The 15,157-nt window shown below is 34.3% G+C and overlaps 2 protein-coding genes across 3 annotated transcripts; one reads left to right on the plus strand and one right to left on the minus strand.

Moving 5' to 3' along the window:
• The first annotated feature begins 2,176 nt into the window (after positions 1 to 2,176).
• Positions 2,177 to 5,842, plus strand: LOC110028069 (ETHYLENE INSENSITIVE 3-like 1 protein). 2 transcript variants are annotated; one of them, XM_020729775.1, is made up of 2 exons: positions 2,177 to 2,483; positions 3,529 to 5,842. In XM_020729775.1, the coding sequence occupies exon 2, from the start codon at positions 3,572 to 3,574 to the stop codon at positions 5,459 to 5,461; it is 1,890 nt and encodes a 629-aa protein (XP_020585434.1). In that variant the 5' UTR covers positions 2,177 to 2,483; positions 3,529 to 3,571; the 3' UTR covers positions 5,462 to 5,842. The 2 variants fall into 2 exon arrangements, with proteins under 2 accessions (XP_020585434.1, XP_020585444.1); XM_020729785.1 differs by lacking the exon at positions 2,177 to 2,483 and adding an exon at positions 2,520 to 2,613 and having other exon boundaries at positions 3,529 to 5,806.
• Positions 5,843 to 12,808: 6,966 nt separating this feature from the next.
• LOC110031466 (pyruvate kinase, cytosolic isozyme-like) lies at positions 12,809 to 14,643 on the minus strand. The gene is made up of 3 exons (XM_020734676.1): positions 14,370 to 14,643; positions 13,813 to 14,274; positions 12,809 to 13,708 (listed from the first exon to the last, which is right to left on the minus strand). The coding sequence occupies exons 1-3, from the start codon at positions 14,622 to 14,624 to the stop codon at positions 12,890 to 12,892; spliced, it is 1,536 nt and encodes a 511-aa protein (XP_020590335.1). The 5' UTR covers positions 14,625 to 14,643; the 3' UTR covers positions 12,809 to 12,889.
• Positions 14,644 to 15,157: the final 514 nt, after the last annotated feature.

Genomic DNA, 15,157 nt, shown 5'->3' on the forward strand with positions numbered 1-15,157 from the left:
ATATATATATATAATTTAAATGTCAACAGTCGAAGGACCCATATGCTTTGATGTAATCTTTCTCATATAAGGTTGAATTTTTAAATTTGTTTCCTTTTATACAACTTCTAAAAATATCATCTATCCTAGGAGGGCACTCTTATGAATACTCTCACCAATGAAGTTTCTAAGGAAAATATTTGTTACACCAAAATTAATCTTATAAATTATGGTATAATTATTTATTTATATGGCACATTAACCTTTCTATCAATAAGAACTTTTCCTCTTAGAGGTTTGCCAAGGGTTGCTTCTTTTACTAGCCTTAATCCCAACAATTAGTCACATATCTCTTCAAATGTGAAAGTCAAAGACCAATATTCTTTTTCTTTGTTTTGACCCAAACTTTGCACACATTATGTTATCAGAGGTGAAGTTCTGATACAAATTATAACAAATCTAGCTATAATATGAATGATATTGCATGCTTTGGCTCAAACCCATTTTCTACAAGGTTGAACCTCATAACTTTTTTCAATATCAAATATTTTATTAGGAGTTCACCAATCCCATAAATGCTCCATTATGAGCACATTTAAGTGTCATGTTATTGTATAACCCTATACATATATAATTAAATATTATTTTCTATCATTTTCATATGGATTTAGTTCTTTCTTATCACCATTTTCTCATGCCAAACGTGTAGGAGCTGAATTTTAGCTAGCCTTCATGCTTGACAAATTCTCTTAACCCAAATCAAAGGCACTATTTAAGTTTAGGAAATCATATGCAGAACAAGTTCTTGACAGAAAATGTAGGAAATTAATAGGTGTTGTTGCATCATGCTTCATTTGAAGCTAAATTATCCTATCATAAAGATCATGCAAGAAATCGAAGGTAAAAATTGGGCATATGATTAAATATCTTATAGTGCAATACAACTTACAAACATTGAATAACAAAAAAGAAGATGACCAGGACTTCCTTTAGACAATGGAAAACAAAACAATAAACAAGATACTTAATCATGTAATTTTTTTTCTTCGCCAATTAATGTTAATAAAGCACTTTCAGTCAATTTCAATATTGATACTTTAGAACATGTTTCATCTTTTAAATTAGATTATCAATAATGTTTATCTCAAAGCAACAAATATAATTAAAATCCTTTGTTTAAAATCAGCATAAATTCTAATCAGTTAATTGACTTATGATAAAATTTTGTTGACTGTTTATTAACAAATTGTGTTGCTATTGATTTATTTTGTTCTTATCTCAAAGCAACAAATATAATTAAAATCCTCTGTTTAAAATCAACATAAATTCTAATCACTTAATTGACTTATGATAAAATTTTGTTGACTTTGTATTAACAAATTGTGTTGCTATTGATTTATTTTGTTTCATGCAAAATCTCCATTTAGGCTTTTACATTTTGTTGTTTTAGAGTTGAATGTATTTTATTTTATGAGCTACATCTAAATTTTACTAGCAAAATTGTCTATGAGAGAGAGAGAGAGAGAGAGATGCTCATGACTTTTAAAAAATAATAAAAAATAAGTCAACTTAGGATAATAAGCTTTATTATAAGCTTTCCCTTTAATCTCCTATCTAAATGTAGAGACGTAGATCTATGAGAAATGTTGTATTTAAGAAAATGAATGGATTATAAAATATGGCGTAACAAAAACTTCTTAAAAATAACAAAATATGCAACATGTGGCTCTTAAGCATTTTAAAGCACATGTTTACGTTTCACTAAACTATGTGATAGGTTTGCACGAAGATGTTGGCTAACTTCGCTTACCTTAAATCTAATCCTAGTGTGCCATTTCGATGGACCCATCTCATCAGCCGTTTTAGTTTGAGAAGACTCGCTTGCGAGTTTATCATGATGATGTTAACTTCTACTAATAGATCATAAAATCAAAAGCAACTAACTCATTAATTTGTGATGTCAATTTCTCTCGACCAGTTGGGTTGACTCAAATCTGAAATGTAAGAGAATTGAACAGACCTTTTCATGGCTGCTCATAGAATGCTTCATATGCAAAAACCTGTCCTTAAATTCAGCATGTATGAAAATAATAGATTTTGCTAAATAATCGCTTGTTAAAACAGCAGCGGTTCAAAGTACAGAATGGTAAACTAATAAAGAAGGATTGAAGGCAGTCTCTTGGAAGGTGGGTGTGCGTGCACGTTAGAATGCGGATCTCACGCCCATCCCTACACCTGAACAGAGTAATTAATGTCCTCACCACGGTTAAATCCTAAACCATGTTCAATCTAGTCTCATCACTTTCCTATTTACCCCTCTTCCCCTTCTCACACGGAGGACAGACAGAGAGAGAGAGATAGAGAGAGGAGGAACTCAACTCCATTTTTTCTTCTACTGCGCCTGATTTTGGACTGTGATCCTGTATTCCTCACTTTTGCTTCTCTCTCTACCGACACAAGCTCCCTAGTTGAGCTCTAATGAAGTAGTGGGCTCGCAGAAAGCGGTTTGTTTTCTCGCCCCATGAATTCGAAAGGCTTTTTTTCTTCGCTTGCCACATAACTGAGATGTTTTCTGCTGCGTTTTCTTCAGAAGATTGCCTTCTTCTGTAATCTGATGCAAAATTAGTATTTTTGGTAAATTTAGTTATTGGTGTTCGTTATTGCTTTTTCGTGGATGTATAGGCATAATTTCCTATGTTCGAAGAGCCTTAAATGGCCTAACTCGATACTTTCACTGGTCTGTGTATCTATGCTCCTCTCTGTTTCGTCTCTTTTGATGCTTTCTGCTGCGCTCTCTGTGACACCTTGTTCTGTTCTGCAAATCTTATACAAAGTTGATGTTTTAAGACCTTTCACTAGTGAAAAAATAAGAAAAAAAATCAAACTTTTGATGTTTTAAAGAGATTTTCGCTCTATTTGTATGAGAATAATTATGTTTGCTTCTATTTCCTCTTCAACTACCTTTTATGTCTCCTTTTCCTGCAACAAGTCGTTTCATGATCGCTAATTAACGAGTCTTTCTTCCTCTGTAGCATAGGATTCTGGTTTTCTGAGGCGTTAAACCTTAAAATTTTGGGAATCTGTTTCGTTTCAGCAGAAACGGACAAATTTATTATTAGTTTGTATTAATTACTTGAAAATGGAGATGGGGGATGAATCAATATTGCCTATCGGTGTCGGCTCGTCTTCTTCTTCTTCCATAGTCGCCTCCAATCCTCTAATTTTATTTCGTCTTGCCATTCAGCATAATTTTCTGATTCTCATCAGATCCAGGGCCTTACCTTTGATGAATCCCGCTCCTTTGTAAAGCTTAATTTTATATTAACTTTAAATTCACTTTTAGATTTTTGTTTATCTTTTCGCTAACTTTTTCGTTTGTGCTTTGGAATTGTATCGTTTGCAATTAATTTTGAGAACATGATTCGTTTCATTTTATCCTTTCTATTAGTAGAAAAAGAAAAATAAATGATTTAATATTCTTATTGCTATTTCTTCATGAAATTAAAGAAATTATGTGTTTCTGATTAATCGAAGCTCTATATGTTGCAGGAGTTACGTCTTCTGTCTCTGATTACTTAGCCTTCTCTTCTTCATGGGTGAGCTTGCAATTGAAAGCATGGGCTTCCCATGTGGCTTAGATTTCTCACATTTCACGCCTCCCAGCCATGACAAAAATGTCACCTTTATGCCCATAATCCAACCACCGCCGCCGCACCCCAATTTCTCTCATCTCCCCCACCCGCCCTGCGTTGATTCCGCGATGATCGAAGGCGATTTGGTCGACCCCCTTCCTGACAACTTCCCCGAGGTCATCCCCGACGACGAAGACAGCGATGAAGACATTGAAGTCGAAGAGCTTGAGCGCCGTATATGGAGATACCGGCTTCTTGTCAAGCAACGGAAGGAGCAGCAGAACACCAAGAACAGAGATTTCAGTGATTCAGTGAAGCATCGCCAGTCGCAAGAACAAGCGAGGAGAAAGAAGATGTCGCGCGCACAGGACGGAATTCTCAAATACATGTTAAAAATGATGGAGGTCTGCAAGGCTCAAGGTTTCGTTTATGGAATCATTCCTGAGAAAGGGAAGCCTGTGAGCGGCGCTTCTGATAATCTTCGAGGCTGGTGGAAGGAGAAGGTCCGATTCGATCGAAATGGACCTGCTGCAATCGCCAAATACCAGGCTGATAATGGAATTCAGAGCCCCAACAGTGAGCTCAACTCCAGGTTCATCAGTCCTCACTCATTGCAGGAGCTTCAAGACACGACCTTGGGATCTCTTTTATCTGCGCTGATGCAGCACTGTGATCCTCCGCAGAGAAGGTTCCCTCTTGAAAAAGGCATTCCTCCTCCATGGTGGCCGACGGGAAAGGAGGATTGGTGGCCTCAGGTCGGCTTCTCAAACGACCAGCCTCCGCCTCCTTATAAGAAGCCTCATGATTTGAAAAAGGCTTGGAAGGTCGGCGTTCTCACCTCTGTCATCAAACATCTCTCCCCTGATATCGACAAGATCCGCCGGCTTGTGCGGCAGTCCAAGTGCCTTCAGGACAAGATGACTGCAAAGGAGAGCGCAACTTGGCTCGCTGTTGTTAAGCAAGAGGAGGACATGTTCAGAGACCTTCATCCCGATGCTTGTCCTCCACCATCCTCCGCGAGCAATGGAACGATTTCATTTAGCAGCAGCTGTAATGAGTATGATGTTGAAGGCGTAGATGACGATGATGATGACAAATGCGGCGAGGTGATGAAGAATCAAGACCCGATAGACATGAATAATGTGTTCAGCATGAATAATGAGGAGTTTATCAGAAAGCGAGCCGCGAATTGCGAGCCGGAGATGATACTGAATCAAGGAAGTGTGTTCAATGGAGAGACTACTAAATTTCGGCGAAATGATTACCAATCTATGAAGAGCAATCAGCTGTATCAAAACAGTTGTTATTCCACCAATCCGCCGCCTTTTATCACTTCTTCAGCATTTCAACCGAATGAGAACAAACCACAAATATTTTCAATGTCTCCGATGGTGGTCCAACAGCCAAAGATGGCTTCTGTTAACTTGCAGCCTGCTGCCGCCATTGCCACCACTCCTTTTAGTATCTCCGGCCTCGGTCTTCCAGATGATGGGCAGAAACTCATTGCTGAGCTGCTGAATCAGTATGACAGTAACATGAATCATGGTAAAGTTTCCGGCGAGGTTCGAGCGGGCAATGAGGTGCAGAAAACTGATACTTTTCGACTGCCGAATGAGGCTATGAGCAGCTTCTTCGGTTCCAAGAATGGCGGCGGCGGCAGTGGGATCTTCGAAGAAGCTAATTGTTCTCAATTATGTTCTATTCATGAGGAATTGGAACAAATGGATCAAGTTTATCAGAACCAAGCGACTGATATGAGTAATGATTTCAGATTTGGATCTTCTTTTAGCTCACCAGCCATGGATTTTGCTGATTCGATGTCTCGAGGGGTTGGGAGCTGGTTCTTCTGAAATGAATCTCAGGGGATTAGGAAGCTGGCTGTGTTGATCTGCTGCTCACTAGAGTGAGCATTCATGGCTGCCATATGTAAGCTTGGTTTCAGGTGATCTATCTAGCTTTTTTTCTTTTCATTTTTTTTTTTGGCCTTTTTTTTTCTATGTTGTGTAGGAAATAGGAGGGGAAGAAGAATGTCGGAATGCGATGCTGAGACAGACTAAATATTTTAGGGTTTTTGGGTTTGGATTCATTGAAGAATATATTGTATGGTAGTGCTGTTGTGAAAGTCCTGTCCTGCACATTGATGCTTATGTATATGGCATGTTTGGAACAAGTAGGGTGAACTTATCATATAGCTATTTTTATTGCTTTTTTCATATAATTTTGTCTATTAATTACAGTTTGTTTTGTTGATTTTGAATTGATCAGTTTTTTTGGCTATTAAAAAATAGGGAAATTTACATATATATACTGCACAATTCTTATGTATTTATTTATCTAAATTAAAGTTTGATATTTACACTTATAATATTTTGGTGCTATAAACCTATGAATTAAAATATGTATTTCACTTTTAAAAGTCAGGTACGCTGATGACACTTAAAGATTTGAGTGATATACATGTAAATACATAAGAATTGAGTGGTACTTATATTTTATGATGTATTTATCAGAATACATCTTAAATACATTTTCAAATATACTCAATCAGCATGTTTGTTATTCACGTGAAATTCACGTATCGTTCCCTCCCTTAGAAGAATGCTAATGTCGTGTTCTAAATCTTCAACCACGGCACCACCGGCCAAAGATTTTATTGATTCTCAAATATTAAAGAGATGTCAATTATAGCATCCATTGAAGATAAAATTTGTTGGTTTTTAGTAGGGCACTATTATAAAATTATTAGATAAAAATAGTATGAAAAATTAAAAGAAAAAAAAAAGAAGGGGTAAACCGTAAATCGATAATAGAGATTATGCAAAAGTATTTATGTATTGTAAATATGAATAATGTGGAATGTGATTTGATAAAACTTATATCCAATAAACGCAAAAATGATGATGATGATTATGATGAAATTTCTGGTGCTTAAGCATTTGCTGAAATCATATTAAGAAAGTTTGGTATATGAAAAGGGCGTTTGTGAGCGCATATATTGCCACCTGGAAAGCACTTTCAACCACTTTTCCCTTCACTTGGCCTCTTTTTCCTTCCTTTCTTGATGTTCCAACATCTCTTCACAAGGAAGTCATGACCGGCTAAAAAGGGCTGATAATGAAGGAAGAAAGAGAGATTGTTTAAATGTTTTTTAAAACTTTAATTTTTAATATAATTTAATTGTATATAATCTATGTATATATATATATATATATATATATATATATAGTCAAGTGAGTCTTGACTTTTTAAATATGGCATTAGTTTATTGGGTTTGGCTAATTAGGCGGCTTGAATTAATTAAAAAAAACTTAGGTCGGTTAACATTGACTAAATTTTGATTATAATGGATCTTCAAACTATTAGATTTATCTTAAGGTGAATATAATGAATAAGAAATGAACTAAATTTTAAATTACATTGATCTAAAATAAATTTAATTACTTTAAAGGTTTTTGTAAGCTAAGAAATTTAAAGGTTGCATCAAGATTCACATACTCACAAATGAGAGAAAGTAATAAGAAATATAAGAGTTTTTTCAGGAGAAGCTAGATAAGGGAAAAATCATGAGAACTACTCTTATTAGAATAATCCACAATGAAAGTGAAGAACATAGAAATTCACCATTTCCTTCCAATCGAAATCGGATAAAATACAATGTATAGGCTACGAGTCAAAGTAGAGCAAGATACAAAGTATAACTACGAATTAACCTTTTTACGACGCAATAAAAAATATTAGAATAGCGTGGACATTTGCTGATAAAAAAGTAATGGTTGTCAAGCAATAGCGAATGTCAAAAGTTTAGAGATGGCAGTCAGAGGTTAGCATATATTAGTGGAAGACGATATTGATCAACACATAACAATCAAATGATAACAATCAAGTAATATATAAGTCGAGTGATAATTGTTAAACAATAATAGTTGTTAACAATGATCGAAGTCATAAGTTCAGAGTCAAAGCACAAGGAGTAGGATTCTTAATATTTGTTAGCTTTCTCCTATTTTAAAAGTAAGGAATGATTGTTTATCTTTTAAATTTTTAAGTGCTAGTGTATGTAAAAAATGTGTCAACACTGATCCTAAGAAGAAATAACAGTCTAGAGAGGAAGAGTGCGACAGTATCAAAAATATGTTGTACAACCCACCTGAAAGCTTAGATAAGAATACAGCCTCATCATATTGTATCTCTTCTTTATAAGTAAGAGAATCATTTTATGAATAAGATGATAGAACAATTGACATGACGTGTTACTGTTCACTCCTCTCTCCCTCCCTCCCTCCCTCCCAACTTACACTCTATTCATTAGGTGTGAATCACGAATAAATCAAGATTTAACTGCTAGTTTAATTATGTTTAATCAAATCATCCTACAACTATAACAAGTAATAGAACAAGAATGATCCCTTAATCAACAATATTCAGTTTATATTTAGTAGAACAAGTTAAAGAAGTCTACTGAAGCACATGATGATTTGAGGTTATATGTACAGAGAAAGAGCTTGGTTCACTTCAGAAATTCGATATTAGGAAATATTAATGCCTCGACTCAGAAATAAATCATCATAAATTATTCTCCATATTTTGATATAAGCTTAATTTTTCATTCTAATCTTATTTTATTTGATCAAATTTTCTTTTATTATTCTTTCCCCGTATGCTCAAGTTTTTCTTCTTTATGTATGAAAAATAAATTGACATGATTTTCTTAATTTGGCTGTACATTTCCGTGTTAGTGGTTGTAACCTAATTACAATTAAATAATGTAAATAAATATTAATTAACTAATTTATTAAAATTAAATGAAAGTATGACCCTCCATAGGATGCAATGGAGAAAAAAAGATTGATATAGCCGACCGCACTTAATGGGATAAAGGCTCGTTGTCGTTGTACTAATAAACTAATTTATTGTAATAAAAACAAAGAAAAAAATTGCATTAAATTATCGTGCATATTGAAATTGAATATTGTTGGGTAATGTGGAGACCCGGTCCACCGAATTTAATTAACATCTTAATTAAGTATCTCACCTACCGCTCACCTACCACACCCACCTACCGCTCACCTACTACATCCCACCTACCGCTCACCTACCTCCCACCTACCGCTCTCATGGTTTCTATAAATAGTCTCTTTTGGTTTAAAGGAAAGGCAAGCCAAGCAACCAAGCCAAGTCATCTTGAGAGCTAAGAGAAAGAGAGGAAGAGAGAGAGAGAGAGAGGAAGTAAGAGAATAAAATAAAGATTTTCTTGTAAACGTCGAAACGCTCGACGGTGTAATTCCTCGAAGTAGTAAAATCCTCTGCAGCTCCGTAGACGTAGGCAATTTTGCCGAACAACGTAAATCTGTGTATCGCTTTGGTGTTTTTTTCTACGTGCAATTTTTCTCGTTCCATGTTCGTTTTATTGTCGTCGTTTTTCACAGCAAATATATCACTACTAAATATATAATTAAATAATTTATATTCAACTAAATTTTATTTTAAAAATATATCATATATAATATTTTTACAAGGTATTGAACAATAAACGAGCTTATGAATTGGATCACATTTTACTTTGGTTTATTTAACGTCCTAGTTCTTTAAAAACATTAAATTTATTTATTTATTAATTTAAACAAACTTGATCAATTATTAATCGAGCTGAATTCAAGTTATTCATCGTTACAACCCTATATACAATCATGCGGTGCTAGTAAGCAAGCACTTGAACATGGCACAAATATCACCTTCAATCGAAGTATTTGTAATAAATTTTGTTAGTCTTACTTATCTCAATATTAAGGAATATATTTCTATAATCATGACACTATTATGAGGTAAAACTTAAATCTACCTTCTAAACTTTCATCTAATCAGGAACTTATGTATTTAACCTCCATGAAAAGTCATGTTAAATTGATTTGACCTAATAATGGAAAGAGAATTTTTGCTTCATGGATGCAATGCAGATGTGACTTATAATTGAGCTGAAGAAAAATCATTTCTTACTAATTGTAGATGATGTGTTGAGTGAAAGCCATGAAAAATAAAATAGTCTAAAGGCTTTGTTTATAGTTAGCGTGAGGGTAAGTAAAATCACAATAACCACATAGAACGAGTTACATCCCACATGAGCACAATTCCTCTATACAAATTATCGAGTTTATCATTAGATAATTACAAATTATTGTTTGAGAGATGAGATTTTAATAATGAGGTTGAGAGAAATTAAATTTTGATTATAATTAAAAAAAATTGTTAAAAATTATAAATTACTTCTTAGATAGCGAATGCTTTAGATAATTGGTTGATTTTTAAGAGAACTGAGAATAAATCACAAGCTATTAATAAGTGAGCTACATAAAGTTTTTGATGATGAAACTATGAGATTTTATTTTCTCTAAAGTTGAGCTATGATCATGTCTTATGCTTTATATATATATATAGAATTTACTCCATTTTCTCAAGTAAATATGAAATAAAAACTCACATACCATTTAAATCATGAGGTGTTGAAATCTTTTTTTAAATCATTTGTGAAACATATGCATTGATAGTAATTTACTTCGTAATATGTAGATGAGTTGCTAATAAGGTTGTTAAAAGCTCATTTACATGTTAAAATCAATCTGCTACTAGCACATGTGCCCCAGAGATGGCCTAAGAAAGCTTTCAAAGCTCTATACTTCAACCAATATGTGAATCTCTATCTTTCAATATCTAGAAACAATTCAGCAACAAGTAAAGCATAGCATCAAATCATGAGATAAAAACTCTCATATTGGTTAAATTATGAGGTGTCGAATATTTTGTTGAGTTATCAACTTAGAATATGCACTGGGAGCAGATTAATTTGCAATATGTAGATGAGTTGCTGACAATATCACTCTTTCATGAAATATCACTCTTTCAAGGGAGCATGTAGATAAGAATGAGTAATCTTGCACAAAATTCATGTTATGCATCTTTCAATTGCAAATATTTTTTTTGGATAACACAACAAAAGCAACAAAAGAGACAACATAATATTGAACAAATTGTTTATACTCTATTATCAGATATCAATCTTAAATATCCATCAAATTCATTCAAAAAGCTCAAATATCAAGTCATTTTGACCTTTAAAACATTCTAAATGATTTTTTTTTTCACTATAAATAAAATTATACATAACTTGTAAACATTTAACCTTCACATTTTAAAATCCAATCAATACTAGTCTTCTCTGTAACTTTCAAAACCTCCATAACTTGAACAATGGTAAGCACATTTACATTTATCATTGTCTAATTCTTTTAAATGACTCGAGTGCTTGCATTAATTAGTTATTTCTCATATCCAAACAATACCTAAATTAATATATGTTATCTCCAATTTACGTATTCTACATTTTTCCATCCACAGTCTTTCATATAAAATGAATAAAATAGAAAGCGTCATTGGCTTCTTCATCATTCCTCGTATTCTAAAAACTTTTCAAATGCAGTTCACTTTCAAGTTTCAAATTATCCAGCCCTGTGAGATTGCAGTAGCTTTCCGTCCAGTTGATTCAATTTTCAAGATTTACAAGCCTTCAAAACAAAATAATTCATTCATGTATGTCATGATGATCAAGGCTTCCCATATTATTCATGCATTAGGGTAATTCTTGGATGAAAATCTTTTTTTTAGTCTCAGAATATGCAGGTAGAAGAGAGTATATATAGAAATCTAATTTATATGAACACTTGAGTCGACTAAATGAAACTAGACAATACTGAAAGATACAGTCAATTACTAAAGTCCAAAATACAGAGGATGTGAACACTACCAACTAAGTTTGACATTGATTTGATTTTGAAATTTGGATGCCAAATATTTGCAAGTTATGTAGAGTGTTGATGCATAGTGAAAAGAATCTTAATAAAATATTTGAAAAATTAGTACAACTTAATATTTGAGTTTTTTAATTGAATCTAATTAGACTTTTGAAATATATGTATTTAAATGTAAGTCTCCTAGAAGATGTTATATAATATAATATAAAAATTATTTTGGACACTGTTGGTTTCTTTTGTTATTTTTATTCTTTCTATGCTCTATCAAAAGTATAACATTATTAGCATCTCATCTACATAATTCAAATAAATCAATATTATACGTCTCTATCTTATAATATTTAGAAAGATCGAACCAAAAAGCAGAATATTATTTCAATTTGTAAGCACTACTTTTAATTTTGATGTTTTGAGCTTCTCCTTTAAGATTGAACATAAATATATCATTGCAATATCATCTAATGAGTCACTGATCTCCCTTAACCTTGATGTAATCTAATGTTAAAAATAATTATTTTGGGCAGAAAAAAATACGATGTGTATATTCCCTTTCATTCAAGCAATATTGTTTTAGGTTTATGTTGGTCATTAGCCAAAACTCGATGTGCAATCATACCTGTTTCAATATGACTCTACTAATGATTGATTATATGAGAATGTTGATGAAAAAACTTATTCAATGCAATGCACATGCAACAACTGCATTGTCTCCAACTTATGGAAATCAATACCTGACAGTATTGGGCTTCTAATTTTCTCACAAAATAAAGCTTTTTTCAAGTTGCAACACTGCATTTACTTATTTAGAACCTAGCCATTATTATCTGAGCAATGCGACATATTATCTTAGAACAGAGAAAATAGCAATAGTTGTGTAAGTTCAAATAATTATATTAGAATCCTCTCAGACTGCATTTGCTTATTTAGAACCTAGCCATTATTATCTGGACAATGCAACATATTATCTTAGAACAGAGAAAATAGCAATACTTGTGTAAGTTCAAATAATTATATTAGAATCCTCTCTCTATTTTGAGAAAATGTTAGGCGTGTTAAGACATATTCTCCTCTTATTTGTTGATCGTAGATGCATGAAACACATCTAATATTTTCTCCTCTTTCTCTTCTATCTCTTTCTCTCAAGCAAGCAAAGATTAAAACAGAGAAAAAAATTAACTGAAATGAATAATAGCATTATCCAATTACATCCTATGAGCACAAATCTATACCTCTTTCTCTCAAGCAAGCAAAGATTAAAACAAAGAAAAAAATTAACTGAAATGAATAATAACATTATCCAATTACATCCTATGAGCACAAATCTATAAAAAAAAAAACAAATCCACTTCAAACAAAACACCTAAAAATATAAATAAATAAATGTCATAAGGCACCTAATTAAAAATTTGAAATCATAAATTGAAACCATTTGAAACAACTAACTAAACTTCCTTAAAAACTGTCACATCACCATGACTAAGCTGTCAATATCTTCACAGCAGCTGCAGAACCCACACGATGCAACGCCACCACAGACTCACCAGACTTACAGAGCCCCTTTTCCTTCGCATACCGGAGACCAAGTTCAATCATTTCATCAGTCGCTTCGCTTTGCGAAGCCTTCGTTGATCCTTCCGTCAACACTGGAAAAATTCCTCTGTAAACCAGGTTGTGGGTTGCCGGAGTTATACTGCTGCAACACCAATCGAAAACATCGTTTTTTATATGTACCTCAGGAACCACCACAGACAATATAGGCATCATTGGCCTGTACTTGGCCAAAAGTTTTGAAGCAGTTCCTCCTCTTGTCAGCACGAGAATCAGTCCAGCTCTGACAAAGTTTGCAGTTCTAACCGCCGAAGAAGCAATGCTTTCCAATGGAGTTAATGGAAGCTCTGTTGCAGCCACGACTCGTTTAAACGCGGCTTCATAATTCATCATCGATGCTTCTGCTTCCATGCAAATCCTTGCCATTGTATCGACTGCGAGCACCGGATAAGCTCCAGCGGCGGTTTCGCCGCTGAGCATGACGCAATCGGTGCCGTCAAGGACAGCATTTGCGACATCGGTGACTTCAGCGCGGGTGGGACGAGGGTTTCTTGTCATGGATTCCAGCATTTGTGTTGCAGTGACCACAGGCTTTCCTTTAATGTTGCATTTTTTTATCATTGTCTTCTGTGCATAGAAGATTTTCTCGATTGGTATTTCCATGCCAAGATCTCCTCTGGCCACCATGAAGGCATCAGAGTGTTCAAGTATGTCCACAAAATTGGAGACTCCTTCTTGGTTCTCCACCTGCAATGCCAATTGGTAAAAAATTTGATTTTGGGAGTAAAGTTTGAATCTTTTTGCTATTTGCACCACAAAGTTTAAAGTTTTTTGTCATCTGCATTAGGTACCTTAGACATTAGCATGATGGAACTCGCATGATCACCGAGAAGGTTTCTAGCTTCATCAAGATCAGAACCTCTACGCACAAAGGAGAGAGCGATAATGTCGATTTTGTTAGGGACGCCCCAATTGAGAATGTCTTCCTTGTCTTTCTCGGTTAAGGTGGGGAGATCGACGGCGACTCCCGGAAGATTCACATTCTTTTTCTCGCCAAGAACAGCATCATTTTCGCAGCGGCAGTGAACCAGACCATTCTCGGCATCACAACTTATTACTTTGAGTGAAATCGTGCCATCAGAGCAGAGGATAACGCTTTCAGGTTTTACATCCTGAACCATCTTCTTGTAGCTCATCGATATCAACTTTTGGTCACCCTTTATGCTGTAATCCGTGGTTATGGTGATCTCTTGATCTTTCTCTAGCCTTATGGGCTTCCCATCCTTCAAAAACCCAGTTCTGATCTCAGGACCCTGCATATCAAACAGAAACATGTAAAAAATACTGAAGGAAACATAGAAACGATTCAGAAAGAAGGAATGCAATAAAAACAGGGGAAAGGCGCGACCTTTGTGTCGAGCATTACGGCGCAGAGGATCTCTGTATTACCCATCGCAATCCTGAGATTATCTAGGGTTTCCTGATGATACTCATGAGTTCCATGAGAGAAATTGAATCTCGCCACATTCATCCCAGCCCTAAGCAATTTCTCGATCATCTCTACCGATCGACATGAGGGGCCGAGAGTGCAGACGATCTTCGTTTTCGGCCTTCGCATCCCTTGAACTTCCTCAATGGGGGCCAAAATCCTCGAGAAATCCATTGTTGACGAGCTTCAGGGGGAAATGATGGAGAAATGTGAGAGCTTTACGGGGAATGGGTTGATATATAGAGGCTCCGAGGAAGGCGCCTGTATGGGAAGTCGGTTGAAGAAAATTAGCGACGTGCTGTAGGGTGGCAGTTATATTTGTTAACTGAAACGAACTATTTCTTTTTGTTTTTTTTCTTATTTTGGAAAGTACAGAGAGGCAATAATAATGGTAGAGAGAATTTCAGAACAATTTAATTAATTACAAATACATGAATTTTTTAACTTTATAAGTTATTTTAGGCTGAAAATGATGTAAAATTTAAGCAATTATTCATATAAAACTTACTAAAAAATAATATTTAAAAAATTATTAATGCTTGGGGGACAATTTATGTAAATGAAATAAAAGTTTTGGCTATTAAGTGGGTTCAAATGTATTGGTATATAATTATGAAATATGCAATCTTTAGAATTAAATTCTTTTTAGATAGCGCCAAAGTTTTGACGCTCTAATTTTTTTTTTTTGAGAATATATATTGATATAG

The sequence above is a fragment of the Phalaenopsis equestris genome, unplaced genomic scaffold, assembly GCF_001263595.1.
Source record: "Phalaenopsis equestris unplaced genomic scaffold, ASM126359v1 Scaffold000002, whole genome shotgun sequence".
In the NCBI taxonomy this organism is placed as follows: Eukaryota; Viridiplantae; Streptophyta; class Magnoliopsida; order Asparagales; family Orchidaceae; genus Phalaenopsis; species Phalaenopsis equestris.

Excerpts from the sequence above, each read along its gene's own strand:
- LOC110028069 (XM_020729775.1), top strand. The coding sequence starts at position 3,572 with ATGGGTGAGCTTGCAATTGAAAGCATGGGCTTCCCATGTGGCTTAGAT.
- LOC110031466 (XM_020734676.1), bottom strand. The coding sequence starts at position 14,624 with ATGGATTTCTCGAGGATTTTGGCCCCCATTGAGGAAGTTCAAGGGATG. Across the intron at positions 14,275-14,369 it reads CCGTAATGCTCGACACAAAG|GGTCCTGAGATCAGAACTGG; the intron begins GTCGCGCCTTTC and ends TTTGATATGCAG. Across the intron at positions 13,709-13,812 it reads CCATCATGCTAATGTCTAAG|GTGGAGAACCAAGAAGGAGT; the intron begins GTACCTAATGCA and ends TTGGCATTGCAG.